Source organism: Aythya marila (assembly GCF_965140915.1).
Source record: "Aythya marila genome assembly, chromosome: 3".
NCBI classification, from domain to species: Eukaryota; Metazoa; Chordata; class Aves; order Anseriformes; family Anatidae; genus Aythya; species Aythya marila.
This window is the reverse complement of record NC_139044.1, coordinates 43368256-43381273: the sequence shown is the minus strand read 5'-3', so window position 1 is coordinate 43381273 and position 13018 is coordinate 43368256. Positions and strand designations below refer to the sequence as shown.

Genomic DNA, 13018 nt, shown 5'->3' with positions numbered 1-13018 from the left:
CTTCAAACCTTAGCACACACCTCTAATGAGTTGTCTGATGTAGAGAAGATGGAATAAAACCATCAGATTTAGTGATATTAAAATTGTATAGAAAAATAAAAGATTGCACCTAAGAAACAATATTTGCAACTGGCCTTTTAGACATTACCAACAGGAGTTAAAATGAACCTGCCTTGGAAGTGAAAGGTGCTAATTAGCAAAGCAGTCCATTTTTAGATTACATATCAATTTTTTATTTTTTTCCTCAGAACACTGGAAAGAAAAATACCTGTAAAAACCCAGAGGGATCATTTTCTTTGATAACTTCTAGGCAGTACTCCATAAGCCCTGTTGACTGACGTAGCTTCAGCGTACAGTGATTTATCTGGTCCCAAACAACCTGGAAAACAATCAGTACAGTCCTGATAATTGCCTCAGCTCGCAGTGAAATGTATAAAATTATTTCAGAAGAGGCAACAAACGGATGAGTGTGTTAAAGCTATGCTTAATTTAGCTGCCATATGGCCATTGCCACATCTCCATCAGCTACACTCACTTGCTCTGTATTGTAAATACCGATAATTAGTTTGGCAAAATGTTGTGCACAGGGAATCTCAATTTTCAGAGCAGATTAATTGCTCAAACCTCAGGTTTGCTTGGGGCAGAGAGAGCACAGAACATGTTTTTGCATTTGCAGTATTCACATTTACAATCGTGCTTTCACTAAAAATTGAGCTTTCAAAAAACCTTTGACTTAAAAAGCAAATATTACAGAGGATAACTGCAGGGATAGCTTCTTGCAGATTATACTCTGCCATTATCTTCACAATTCCCCATTGATCCTGTTCTGCTTGAAGATGCATTGCTAGGATTAAGAATGCCTCTCATTTCTTCCAGATTTTGTACTAGGTTCTGCTGTAAATTAGGCCTAATAGCACTGTGTTCGGTCACAGAACTCCACAGTTACCTCAGGCTAAGGGGAATGAAAAGCAGGATCAACTATGCTGTTAAAAGCACGTCCTAGATGTTGGTTGTTGTTAAGCACGGGAATTTTGGAATGCTTACTTCAGGTAGATTTTATTAATTGTTTTCCACTTTATATTTTTCACTTTGATTTTTCCTTCTGTCTTAGATGCCATTAATGTTACCAGCACTGTAATATCTCAAAATCATTTATGTAGTTCCCTTTTCCAAGAAATTTGCCTATTTTCTGACTGCTGCTTTGTTTAACCACCCATAGCTTTCTTTTCTTCCCTTTACAGCATCTCTTTAATATCTTTTGAGTAGCGCATGAATATCTGGTGGTGGCCTGTCTGAATTTCAGAGACTTCAAGAGAAACCAAAATCCTCAAAGATTTACTTGGGCAGAAGGGGTTTCTTGCATTTGGAAGGACCTACAATCGAAATCACACAGAGGTTACACTAACAAGCAGCTGTATAAGTGAGCCCCAAAATATCAGATACATAGAATGATGGCCTCACTCAAGAAATTGCTGAAGTACAGGCCTAATTTTAAGTGTGTAAGCACATTTCCATTAAACTGCTAAGATGGAACCTGCTGAAGGACTTCAGGATTGGGCTGTTCAGCATTAAAGGGCTCAGAACTTGACAAAATGCTCACTAACACAAGGTATCAACAGCTGAATATTCACAGCTAATGAGAGTTACACTCACTTTTAGCTTGTGCTCACGTTCCTTGGTAACTTTTGTGAGCAGTTTGGCCTTTTGTCGTGTTAACGCATCGACCAAGGCATCGCACTGAGCAACGAGACAGGCTTCATAATCCAACCCGTTCTCCTAGAAGAAGTTGAGAAACATATTAATCAAAGAACACATTTTATAGCTTACACAATTGTTCATTCTTACCATTTTCCATTCAGAGAAGATTTCTTTTCAAGGTTTTAGCATGCCTATTGCCTTTCTGATTTCATTATTGCTGTACCATTAATATCCACATGCTATAAAACAAAACAGTGAGATGCTATGCCACAGAGTAAGTTTATATGAAAACCTTGATTTACTGGCACTTTTCCAGACAGCAGATGTAGTATAACATAATGTAAAATCTAAACCTGCCATGCACAATGCATATATATATGTAAGAGGGTTCTGTCCCACTGTATAATTATTGCAGTGTAGCTCCCTTGAAATCACTAGCTCTACACTATGACAACTAGAAGAGAATTATGGACCAGGATGCAGTCCATAGGCTGATTACCAAGAAATGAATCAAGTACGAATATTATTCCTGAGATTTTGTGTATTGCCTCTAGTACTTTTTCATAAATAGCAAGCGCTTGGCAGTCTTTTATTGATGCTGTGGTAAAACTCTCTGCTGGGCAGGGGCCAGCACGTGAGGTGCACAATGTCTACCCCTGCTGAGCCTTGAACAATGCCTGGGTATCGCTCAGCCTTGCATAAACTCCTATACAAAAAACAGGGCACAAACCCCATTTCCACAGACTCCCACTGCAGCTGTAGAAATCTGTGTGAATGTCCTGAAGTGTCTTGTGCTGACCCTCCTCCAGGGGATGGCTCCCTCTGGTTGTGGAGTTGGTGCTGTAACATTCATTGAAGGGAGGCTCTCCCTTGCTTCATCTGCTGGTGTGGCTAGAAGGAGAAAGCTTTCAAGCTCCTCTTTCCATCTTTCCAGGAGATGCTTAGCTGTCCTGTCAGCTTTTTAACCAGTTCCCCAAATCAACAAAAAGAAAAAAAGTGAGATGATTTTAAACATGTGCTTAAGGACAAGTATCTCTATGGAAAGCCATCACACATCACACACCCCTAACTCCTTATTTTCTCTCAGCTCTTTTGTTTATGCTATTCTCTTCTTTTCTGTTCATTTCTTTTGTCTTCATTCTTTTGAGACCAAATCTTTCAGCACTGCATTCCTTTCCCTGCAGTACAACACCTTCATCCCTTCCTCTGTCCAAGGGAAGCGGGCTCACTCTTCATTGTCCTAGCCACTGGCAGTGAGAGGGGAGCAGGGAGACACCACACAGCTCAGTTACTGTTCACAGGTTTGTTCTAGATTCCTCCTGTTTGTATCTCTCCCTCCTCGGCTTTTATCACACCTGACTCACTCTTAAGCTTCTTTCTGTCAAGCTTCTCTTGACACACTGTTATGTGTACAGAGCCTGACTCTGTAAATGGCTGTGGTGCATCGTTTTTTCTCTTCATTTTCTGTTCACACATCAAACAGGGTGTTTGGCGACATGCCTCTTCCGAGTGAGAAAGGAGGAAATTGTTACAGCAGATGGGAAAATGTGAAAATCGGATAATGACCACAACAAGGAGGAGCAAGGAAGCAACAGGGGCAATAAGGAAGGAACAGGCAGTTTCTAAAGAGAAAAGACTACAAGATTTAAAAGTGACCTCAGAAAGGGGAAGGGAATGAAGACGAGGAGAAACCAACAGATCTGCAAAACGGGAGAAAGAATAGATTATGAATTTGCAAACTGCCCCAGGCAAGACAAAAGCACTGCTCCTGGTAGCTCTGACACGCTCAGAGAAGAGATGAAGAGTGGATGGCTAACTGGTCCAGTATGCATTGAAACAGGATAATAAAATGAACATATGGCTCATTCCTTTGTGTAAAAATACATTTTAGCCGAGTAGTGTCTGTATGCATGTGTGGTAACCACAAGACAGCTATTAGAAATACCCTGCACTGAGATACATGGTTCTGGGTACCTACATGCAAATTACATCTATCTACCTCCTCAAAAATCAGTCCAAGAACTGTTCTTCGGTCCAAAGGCCAAAAGGCACAGATCAGCTCATGACACATTGAAATCCCTTCCCCTAAAACAGCATGGCTGCACCAAACCTGCCTACTGGGAGCAATCCCCAGCATGTGCCATCGGTCAGTGCTGCTCAGGCTTCACCTGGGAAGAGTGCAATTTGTCATGGGACAAACCGTGCTGTGTCAGATGGTGTGAGTGATCATCATCTAGCACTCAGTTATACCCTAGCCTTGTTTCACTTACTAATATATATGCAGCTGATTAGTCCTTATGTTCTGGTTTGCTAAAATTCGATGTCCTCATTCAGACTCATGCTGGAGACTGGCTCAACATGTGAGGTTCACATCCAGCTTTGTGTCTAGACACACCTGAATTTTAGAGGGTGGTTGGTAGATACTATTTCCTTTTTCAAGCCCTCCTCTAGCATTTAAGCAATGAGCAGCATCAAAGAAATTACTTGGTCTTTTGATCTAATTCTAGCAGCTCCCTTAAGCAGAGCAATTTGCCAGTGATTTTATTGAAACACATTAAAGGATTTTACAGCATAGTCATAAATAGTCGTAATAGGCCACCTTTGGGTTTCAAGAGGGAAAAAATACATTTTTAATGGAGGTAGATGACTCAAGAAAAGACTGGTGACAGACTATTGTTTTGGATGAGTTATCCCAGCCTAAAATAGCTGCCAGTACATATGGGAAGAACGGCTCTCTACAGGTACCTCTCCTTCTCCTTGGAAAATGTCAGAAGCCCAAGTGACTAGGCTGGATGAGCTATTTACCTTTTAAATAGCTAAGGTCAGCTGAGAAAAACCTCACTCTGCATCCAAAACATGACACGTGACAGGTACCAGTCAGTGGCTGCATGCTGGTTTCTTTCAGCTACATGTTCTTTCCTTTAACCAATTTCCTAGTCTTCGCTTGTTCTCCTTCCCACCCTGTCACAGAAGGCTGTGAGGGTGGGTAATTATGCTGCTCTGTGGCAATCCACGAGCTCTGGCAGCATTTGTGGTACGAATCCATAATTTGCAGCATAAAGTGTCATTTCTTTAATGATTACGTTCTAAACCGAATACAGATTTTTGAACTTGGGCTTTGGCTTTCTGTTAGTAACAGAAACAGGACTTGCTTGTTGATGAAAGATGAGCAGGCATATCGTGGAGCAGATGATGCGTATCACACAGAAAACACACGGCAGCAGAGCGCTGCTGCTGCAGATAGCAAGTGTCCCCTCCTGGAATCAGTGAAGCTCAAAGCACAGCAGCACATCCCCAGCCCCACTCTGCAGGGTGAGAAGGAAGTTAAGGATCACCTAACCTCCAACACTGATCAGAGTTTAAATCTGGTTGAAAATAGAACTTGTTTCATTTGGGGTTTGTGCTCTCAATTATTGCACTCACCATGAGCCCTATTCTCACTGTTGAAGCTCGGCAATTATGTGCATGGAAATATCTTCTCCTTCAATAGACAACCAAATTGATTTAGTTTCTTTTTCCTTATTTTTGACTTCCTAAAAATTCTCCAATAAGCAGGTTGGCTGGATTTTATCCAGAAATTAGTACATTTTTAGAAATTGCTAGATGAAAAACAAGTAGTAAATTGTAAGTGGGTAAAAATGAGAACTTATCCTAAATTCAAAGAATTATCATCAGGCAGGAGGCTGGATTCAATCAAATACAAATCAACACAGCTCCAGCGTCCAGTATTGAATATCAGCTTCGTGCAATAAGCAGCAAACAATCCGGAAGCTAAAAGAGGCTTACAGGCATTATTTGATGAGTAATTTTGCCTAGCAAATACATTCAAGAAAGGTTAGACGATTCCAGGAAATATGAGAACAGCAAAGGAGACAAAGTCATCAGATAAATTATTCACTCAGTTCTATTGATTACATATTATCACAACAGCTAATATTCTACGTACCTGTATCTGCTGCAATAAATTTTTCAGCTGAACCAAAAATTCTTTAGCTTCTTTTGCTTTATCTGAAACACCATTTAAAGCCTGAGAGAGCTGTGCCTGCAAGAAAAAAAAATAGAAGGAAAAAATAGAGATAAAATGCAAAATCTCTTACTAATCCTTGCTTTTAACAATTAACAATGAGCTAAAAGGTTTACTTGCTGTCACATGTATTCTTACACACAGACTGTTTGTGCTTGAAGAGAACAGTTAAGATTTTAATTGTAGTAAGTTTTAATAAAGGAGAAATATGCATGTGGGGGCAGTCAAGTATTGTGTCTGCACATTACACTTTATTACAGTGACTCTGTAACTCAAAATACTTTTTACAAGACAACTACCCACATATATAACGAAATAATAGTCTTACACAGCAGCATCTGTCATGCCAAAAAAATCCCCAAGTGCTTTCAAAAACAGTTTTTTTTTCCAAAGCCTGAAATCTTTTTAAATGTAGTAGATTCTACCAAACCTACAACTTCAAAGACAAATCTGTGTTTTCAGAATTCATAGTAATGTCTTTTGGGGGCTTCAGTTTTCCATGCTCCAATCCAACAAACGGGTGAACATTTCTGGAGAAGCTGAAAAAACCTCTTCTGATAGCTTTTGACAGGTGAGATATGAGGACCTGATCACTGCATAAGTACAAACCAAAGACCCAACTTTTCCTTTGCTCAGCTGGCACCTGATCTCTCTAAACTGAACAAGACATTTCTTGATGGACTTTCTGGGTTGGAAGGAAACTCTGTCTGGAGGAACCCATGGTCTGAGCGCACAGTCCTTGAGCAGCTTCCTTAGAGCCTGGCTGGGACTACAGAAACCACACTCTTCCATCTAGCAGCCCAAATCCAGCATTAGGTCTCTGCCAGTGTAGCATGGAGAGATGGGATGGGTCCCCTTGTGGGTGTCACTGAAGACATTTTCTTCTTGCTGTCATACTCGGCCTTCTTCACAAGGGCATACACCGAGCATGGGGCTCTGGGCTCCTGTGCCAAGTCCTACCAGTTGGGCCTTCTCCTCTGGGTTTGCTTCTTAGTCGCACTTGGCCACCATCAGATTGCCAATGCCCAAGTAATATCCTCAGCAAACAGATAATAATAATTGATGGAGAAATGGAAAATTAAGTATTCTTGATAACGTCAGACCCCCAAAAGTTTACAGTCTCTTTGGCGCTAGGACTAGAGGGTGTCTTGATACAGCACCTTCTATGAAGGAAGGCACAAAAGCTATGAGCCCCTAACAGGAGTCCTAGTTGCAGTCCTGGAAGTCCCCTGTTTTCTGCAAGGGTCCCTGTTTTCTGCTAGACCTGCCGATCAGGACTGCAGATCAGCCCTCTGTGTGCTGGTTGTGGCTGCCATGACTTAAAGCCCACCCTTTTTGATGGCACTTTCTACCCACCCAACCCACAAGGTATTTGGGCCTTTGGTTTGTCCAGCTGACACATGACAAGGTGGAACTGGGGTATGACAAAGCAGTGGGGAGGAAGCAAGAAAGAAACAGGGGGCACAAGCATCAGAAGTTCTGCCAAGGACCGGCCCAGCACAACTGTCCCAGTGTTTCTGTCATAGCAAAACCAAGGACTGGTCCTGACAAAAGTAAAACTTTTCCAACATCAACTCTCACTTACAAATCAAAGTGTATGTTGCCAGATAAGACGAGCCAAAAATTATTTGTGGCCATCAGGTAGAAACCCAAGCCAACGCAGACGAACTGTGGCCACCGCAGGCGCTGCCGGCAATTCACACAGTCATGCCCGGCTCCAGTCACGCTACCACTGCGAGGGACTGGAGCAGACACTTGACAAAGTCATTGATCAGATGGCTCTTAAGGGAATTTTCGTGCTCACTAAAAACAGCAGTTGCATTAATGCGGCTGCAGCACGGAACCACAGAGAAGACCAGACCTCCATTTATGAAACCCACTTAGAGATAATAGCCTTGTTTTTCAAAGCGATTGCAAAGGATACCTTACAAAGCAGTGGCATCTGGTCCTGCACTTCCCATTAAAATCAAACCGAGCTACATGACTAAGCCCTCAGTAAACCAACCAAACCATAAAATGCCCTGTACGCTCCGAGCAGTCTTGCATGCTGCAGAATATTTACTTGAAGCCAAGCTGAAATGTTACAAGCTCCATTGGCTATGATAATTAATAACTCCTGACAAACGGTACTCTGCTGATGGTTGTCTTTACTATCATACCTGCTCTGGCAACACAAAAGTGGGGATGCTGGATGCCAAGTTTCTGCTTCTATCAAACACAGGAACAGGGAGATAATGAGGGTGAGTAATTAAATCCAGATAGGCATGGAAGACTGATGCTTCCTTTGATTGTAGAAAACGAACCAGATAATGCCAATGTCCTTTTTCAAGCGCACAGCTCGTGTTCGTTTAGCTTGTTTTCCCTCTTTCTCTCTTTAGCAACAGATTGGCTATTGATTAGATAAGCTTACCCTGGCGCTGAATGCTGAAAGAGCCCTCGTGTTTTGGGGAGCACAAGTCTTCACACCAGCAAATAAAAGCAGGCGTGCAGACTCCAATTCTATGTGTCCACAATCATTTAGGAAGTGCAGAGCTGAAACATGCCCACCACCATTCCTCATATTCGTAGGTCCTCTGTTCTTGTTTTGAATGCCTCAACCAACTTCTCTGGCTGTACTTTTACTTCATCACCTCAAGCTGTTGGTCCAGATGCACAAGTCATGTGAGTGAACATAACACAGCCCACCTAACTCAGTGGATTTACTTACCCTGCTCCATGCCATCAGGGCCCTCTTTTTGTTTTCCACCCTTTTTCATCCCTCTAAAGGAGAGGTTACGTGCAGCAGGGTAATGGGGAAACCTGCACCATTAACAGGGGCCAACCAGTCTTGAACAGCCATAAGGGCAGTAGCACGGCTGAGGGGAGATGCCATTCGCACCGTGTAGTCTGAAACACTGCGTGGATGAGTTCACACGCTCTGTAATTTCCCACCAAATCACTACATAAGGTTCAGACAACGGAGAAGTTGAAGAGCCTGAGCAGAAGGCTAATGCAGAAGTGGGTGGAAACGGTCCTGAAGGTGAAGACAGGCAGGGGCTCTGGACAAACAGCTCTAGGGTCGGTAGAGAAATTGCTCATCTGAAGTTTGCTGTTGTGGGATGAAACCACGCCCTGTAAGAGGAGGGGGACATGGCACTACCATGTGTATCTAAGTATCTAACTCCAGAGCAATTTTTCAAGAGAATGTGAGCTGCTGATTTAGGCTGTCTGACTGCATGGCTCCACTGTATTTACTTTCAGCCAAGCACATTGTTCTGGGGAAAGTAATATTCACAGGAGACCAACTTCAGAGTCCCCAAATTAGTTAATTTTGCATCTTTTTTTTTTTTTTTTTGGCTTTCACCAGCCTTTTCATGCTAAGATTGAATCTATAAATCAAGAGAAATCACATTCAGTGATACCATACTCACTGAAAAAATGCAGTAAAAATAGAAACCAACTTGCTCTTGTTCATTCTGGTGACATCAGAAAATGACCAACGGTGCACTCTGATCACAGCAGAGTTTATCACACTGTTCAAAAAGGCACCAACCAGTTTTAACTCAAAGTAGATTGTAACACAACACAAGCCGGTCCCTCACAACACACAAAACGTTAACCACATGTGAACAGTGAGCTCAGTCACTGCTCTGCCATTAGCAGCTTAGTGATGGCTGCAGATCTGTGATCTGCTCCTTCTGAGTTGAGAGAACTTCTCCCCTGCACAAGTAACAGTCACATTAGTGAGGAGGAGGCTGAGCCCTTGGCCAAGAGTATGCATTGGACACGCATTTGGAAGGAGCTTGTCTTCCTCAGATGGACAAGCTATGGATTTCAACACCAAGTGGCGTCTTTTGGAGGTCTTAAAACCAAAAGCCAGTGTTTTTCATTATGCTAGCTCATGCTCAGCCACTCCATGGCTGGAGGATGAGGAGACCTGACTTGATTCTGTCCTTTCCGGCAGTGTCTGAAAGGATCTCTCTGGGCTCCTTTCAGTGCTATCTGCAGCAGAGAAGGAGATCCTGAGGCCATCAGAGCTAGCCAAGTACCCTTCGCGTGGCCTGTAGGACTGCTTTGCCCCCAACATAGCTGGACACTCCAAAGGACAGCTCTCAGCTCAGATGTTTTAATACAAATGAACATACAGAGGGGAATTTAACTAACTTTCCCAGGGTCCATCATTTTTAATAAGAACGAGCTAACTTCGTGCACTTTATAAACTTTTATGGTCATGTCTTGCTCTTTATTCAAACGGTTGCAGAGACTTATCTTGCACCACCTGTGCTGCAAAGCACTGACTCTGAGATCTCCGGGGTCTCCAGGAAGGGCTAAGGGAAGGGAAGGCTGCAGGGAAGGATCAGACACAATATCATGGGAATCACAGGAGGTTGTACTTGTCCCCTGAGCCCACCCTACATTTCCTCACTCACTTTTGTGCCATGAAGGCCCCCCAGCCATTCCTTCTGCCCTCTGGGTATTGAGGGGAGGAGAAGACCTCCTTGAGGACAGGGAGACAACATGGTGTCCTGCGAGCCTCCCTGCCACACCTTCACATTTAAAAACTTTGTGTGGCTGCGGGCCATTTGACCAATTTGTGGCATTGACAGGAAGGAAGAGGTGGTGGGAAGAGGCTGAGCCCCAGGAGGTGAAGTGGAAGAGCGGACAGGACGATGGCATGGACAAGCAAGCTGGCGGGGCTGGCAACCCCAGGTGCCTGCTGGGGATCAGCCTGAGGGCTGGTACTGGGATCAGGCATGGGGGCAGTGGGAGGGAGCCTGCTGGTGCCGGTACAACTCGAGTGAAGGCTGCGGGGCGTCGGGGCTTACCTTGTGCTGCTTCCACATGGCTCCCAGGGCCTTGACGTCGTGCTTGCCGTGCCGGCCGTCCTCCAGGCACTGGTAGCAGACGGGGCTGCGGCAGCTCAGGCAGTACATGCTGTACTGCTCCAGCTCATGCTCGCCGCACGTCGCCGGCTTGCGCCCGCCGCCCGCCCCTTTCCCTTCGCCGCCGGGGGGTCCGGGCTGGCCGGGCGGCGGCGCCAGGCGGTGCTTGGCGAAGGGCCCGCGGGCCGGGTGGCAGCGGAGCTGGCAGGCGGCGCAGTACAGCACCTCGCACTGCTCGCACAGCACGGCCGCCGGCTCGGCCGGGCTGCGGTCGCACAGCTGGCACTTGGCGGTGCGGCCCTGGCGGTAGCGCTGCACGATGGCCTCCAGCAGCCGGTTGCGCTGGAAGCCGCGGAGGCCGCGCTGCTCCAGCGAGGCGCTCCGGTGGCACTGCGGGCAGGTGAGGGACGAGCCCACGGGGCCGGGGCCGGGGCTGGGGACGGCGCCCCGCGGAGCTGCTGCTGCTGCTGCTGCTGCTCCCCCCGGGGGTGCGGGCACCAGCGGCAGCACCCGCACGCCGTTGGGGGACTTGAGGCTGGGCGTGTAGGAGCCGTAGCCGCTGTCGGTCTCGCTGTGCAGGCTCAGCTTGTCCGCGTGGTCCCCGCCGCCGCCCGCCGAGCACTCCGGGTCCAAGGGGGCGGCGGAGCCCCCGGGCGGCCCCGGGGTTGCTGGGGCTGGGGTTGGCGCCGGAGCGGCGGTGCCCCGCGGGTGGAGCAGGGCCGGCAGGTGCTGCTCGCTCTCCGGGGTCTGCACGGCGATGGTGCGGGCGCAGGGCAGGCAGACATTGTGCGAGCAGGGCAGGATGATGGGCTCCCTGAAGAGCGAGCCGCACACCGGGCACTTCAGCTCCTCTTCCATGGCCGCCGCCGTGTGCACGGGGATGGATCGGGGGGCTCCCCCCCAAAACTCCTCCCGCTGCCCTCCTCCTTCAGCACCCGGCGGGCGCGGACAGCTCGGCGGGGCCGGGCCGAGGGGCCGGCAGCCCGGGGACGCCGCCCGGCCTGGCCCGGTGGCGCTCTATGGGGGCGGCTTTATGGGGGCGGCTTTATGGAGGCGGGAGGAGCCCCTCGCAGCGAATGAGGGGCCGCGCTCCTCGCGGCTGGGGAGGGCGAAAACAGCCTGGAAAGGGGCTCTCAGGGCGGAGGGGGCTTCCCTCGGTGCCTGTGGAGGTGCTGTGAGGGTCGGGGCTGCCTGTCCTCAGCGCCGCGGGGGCGTTCTGAGCACCCGGCCGGGCGCTGCCCCCGGGGGTGGGTGGCAAACGGGAGCTCAGGGGCTGAAGGCAGCCCCCTCGGAAGGAGAAACAGCGCTGGGAGCCCCCCCTCTCCCGTCTGGTTTACTCGGTTTGTTTTCATAGTGGAGAGGGAGGTTATTTTACGCGCTGCTGTTGTTTTTTTTGCTCGTGTGCCTTGTCCGAAAGCCACGTCTCCATGGACTTCAGCTCCCCAAGCAGGTGCCTTTTTATTAAAATGCAAGCTGGTTGGGTCAGAGCAGCTTTTAAAAATTGCACTACTAACTCGTATCTAATAATAATAATAATAAAAAAAAAAAAGTCCATATTAAACACATCGCCTCTCTCATAATGTTTCTTAATACACGATGATCATTTTGTGGCACTGGGTAGGAAAGGATTTTCCAGATTCGCATTTTCTTTTTGCCAGGTTATTAAAACTGTTGATGCGTAGAAAAGGAGGGAAGGGGACAGAGAGCACGAATATATTAAAGGCTCCCGGTTTTGCCTTCCTTCCTCTCTGCAGCTCTCCTTCTTGCCTAGATGTTCTCATGACAAGCTGAGGGGAAAGAAAGTCCCGGGTGGCTTCAAGCTTTGTAGCTGCTCGGTTCAAGGTTGAAAGGGGCACGTTTGTCCTCTGGCACACAAAAGAAGAAAGCCCTGACCCACATAAACCCGCCTGTCTTCTGTCTAGGTATCTTTTTCTTTCATGTGACCTCTGTGCCAAGACTTGGAGTTGATAGAAGGGCTGTGTTTGGGCTGCCTCCACCCAGAAACCTCAGCCGTGCAAGAAATGTTCTCAAATACCATTGATTTCACAGCTGCCTTATGCTACTGCACTGCAAGAAAAAGCTGGGGGTGAAATGCTGTCACCTCCAGAGCCTCCATTCTCTGCTTTACCATCTGTCAGCAGTGGGAAGGGATGTATAATAAAGACTTCCTGCATCTGTACAGGTGAATCCAAATCACAATTTTCACATATATGTTGGAAGCCACAGTCCTAACATAATTAGGAAGGCACCATAGCATTTTTTATTTTTTATTATTTTCTCCCCAGGACTTTTGCTTTCTTTCTTTACCTCTCTTGTGTGTTAGATGAGAGCAATCATAAAGTGTACATGTATATTGGTAATAGCAGCTCTGAGACATATAAAAAAAACCTGGGCTTATCAGACTGGAATGGGTGAAAATGACTGGGTACAAACA

At 46.6% G+C, this 13018-nt stretch overlaps 1 protein-coding gene across 1 annotated transcript in view; it reads right to left on the bottom strand.

The window, feature by feature from the left end:
• Positions 1 to 11442, bottom strand: part of TRIM67 (tripartite motif containing 67) — a gene marked incomplete at both ends in the record, with an annotated part of 30135 nt that extends 18693 nt beyond the window's left edge. Inside the window, 4 exons of the mRNA XM_082757866.1 lie at positions 269 to 379; positions 1654 to 1776; positions 5645 to 5740; positions 10528 to 11442. Of these exons, the coding sequence (XP_082613992.1) occupies positions 269 to 379; positions 1654 to 1776; positions 5645 to 5740; positions 10528 to 11442 (1245 nt within the window). The remainder of the gene's footprint in view (positions 1 to 268; positions 380 to 1653; positions 1777 to 5644; positions 5741 to 10527) is intronic.
• Between the last annotated feature and the right edge of the window lie 1576 nt (positions 11443 to 13018).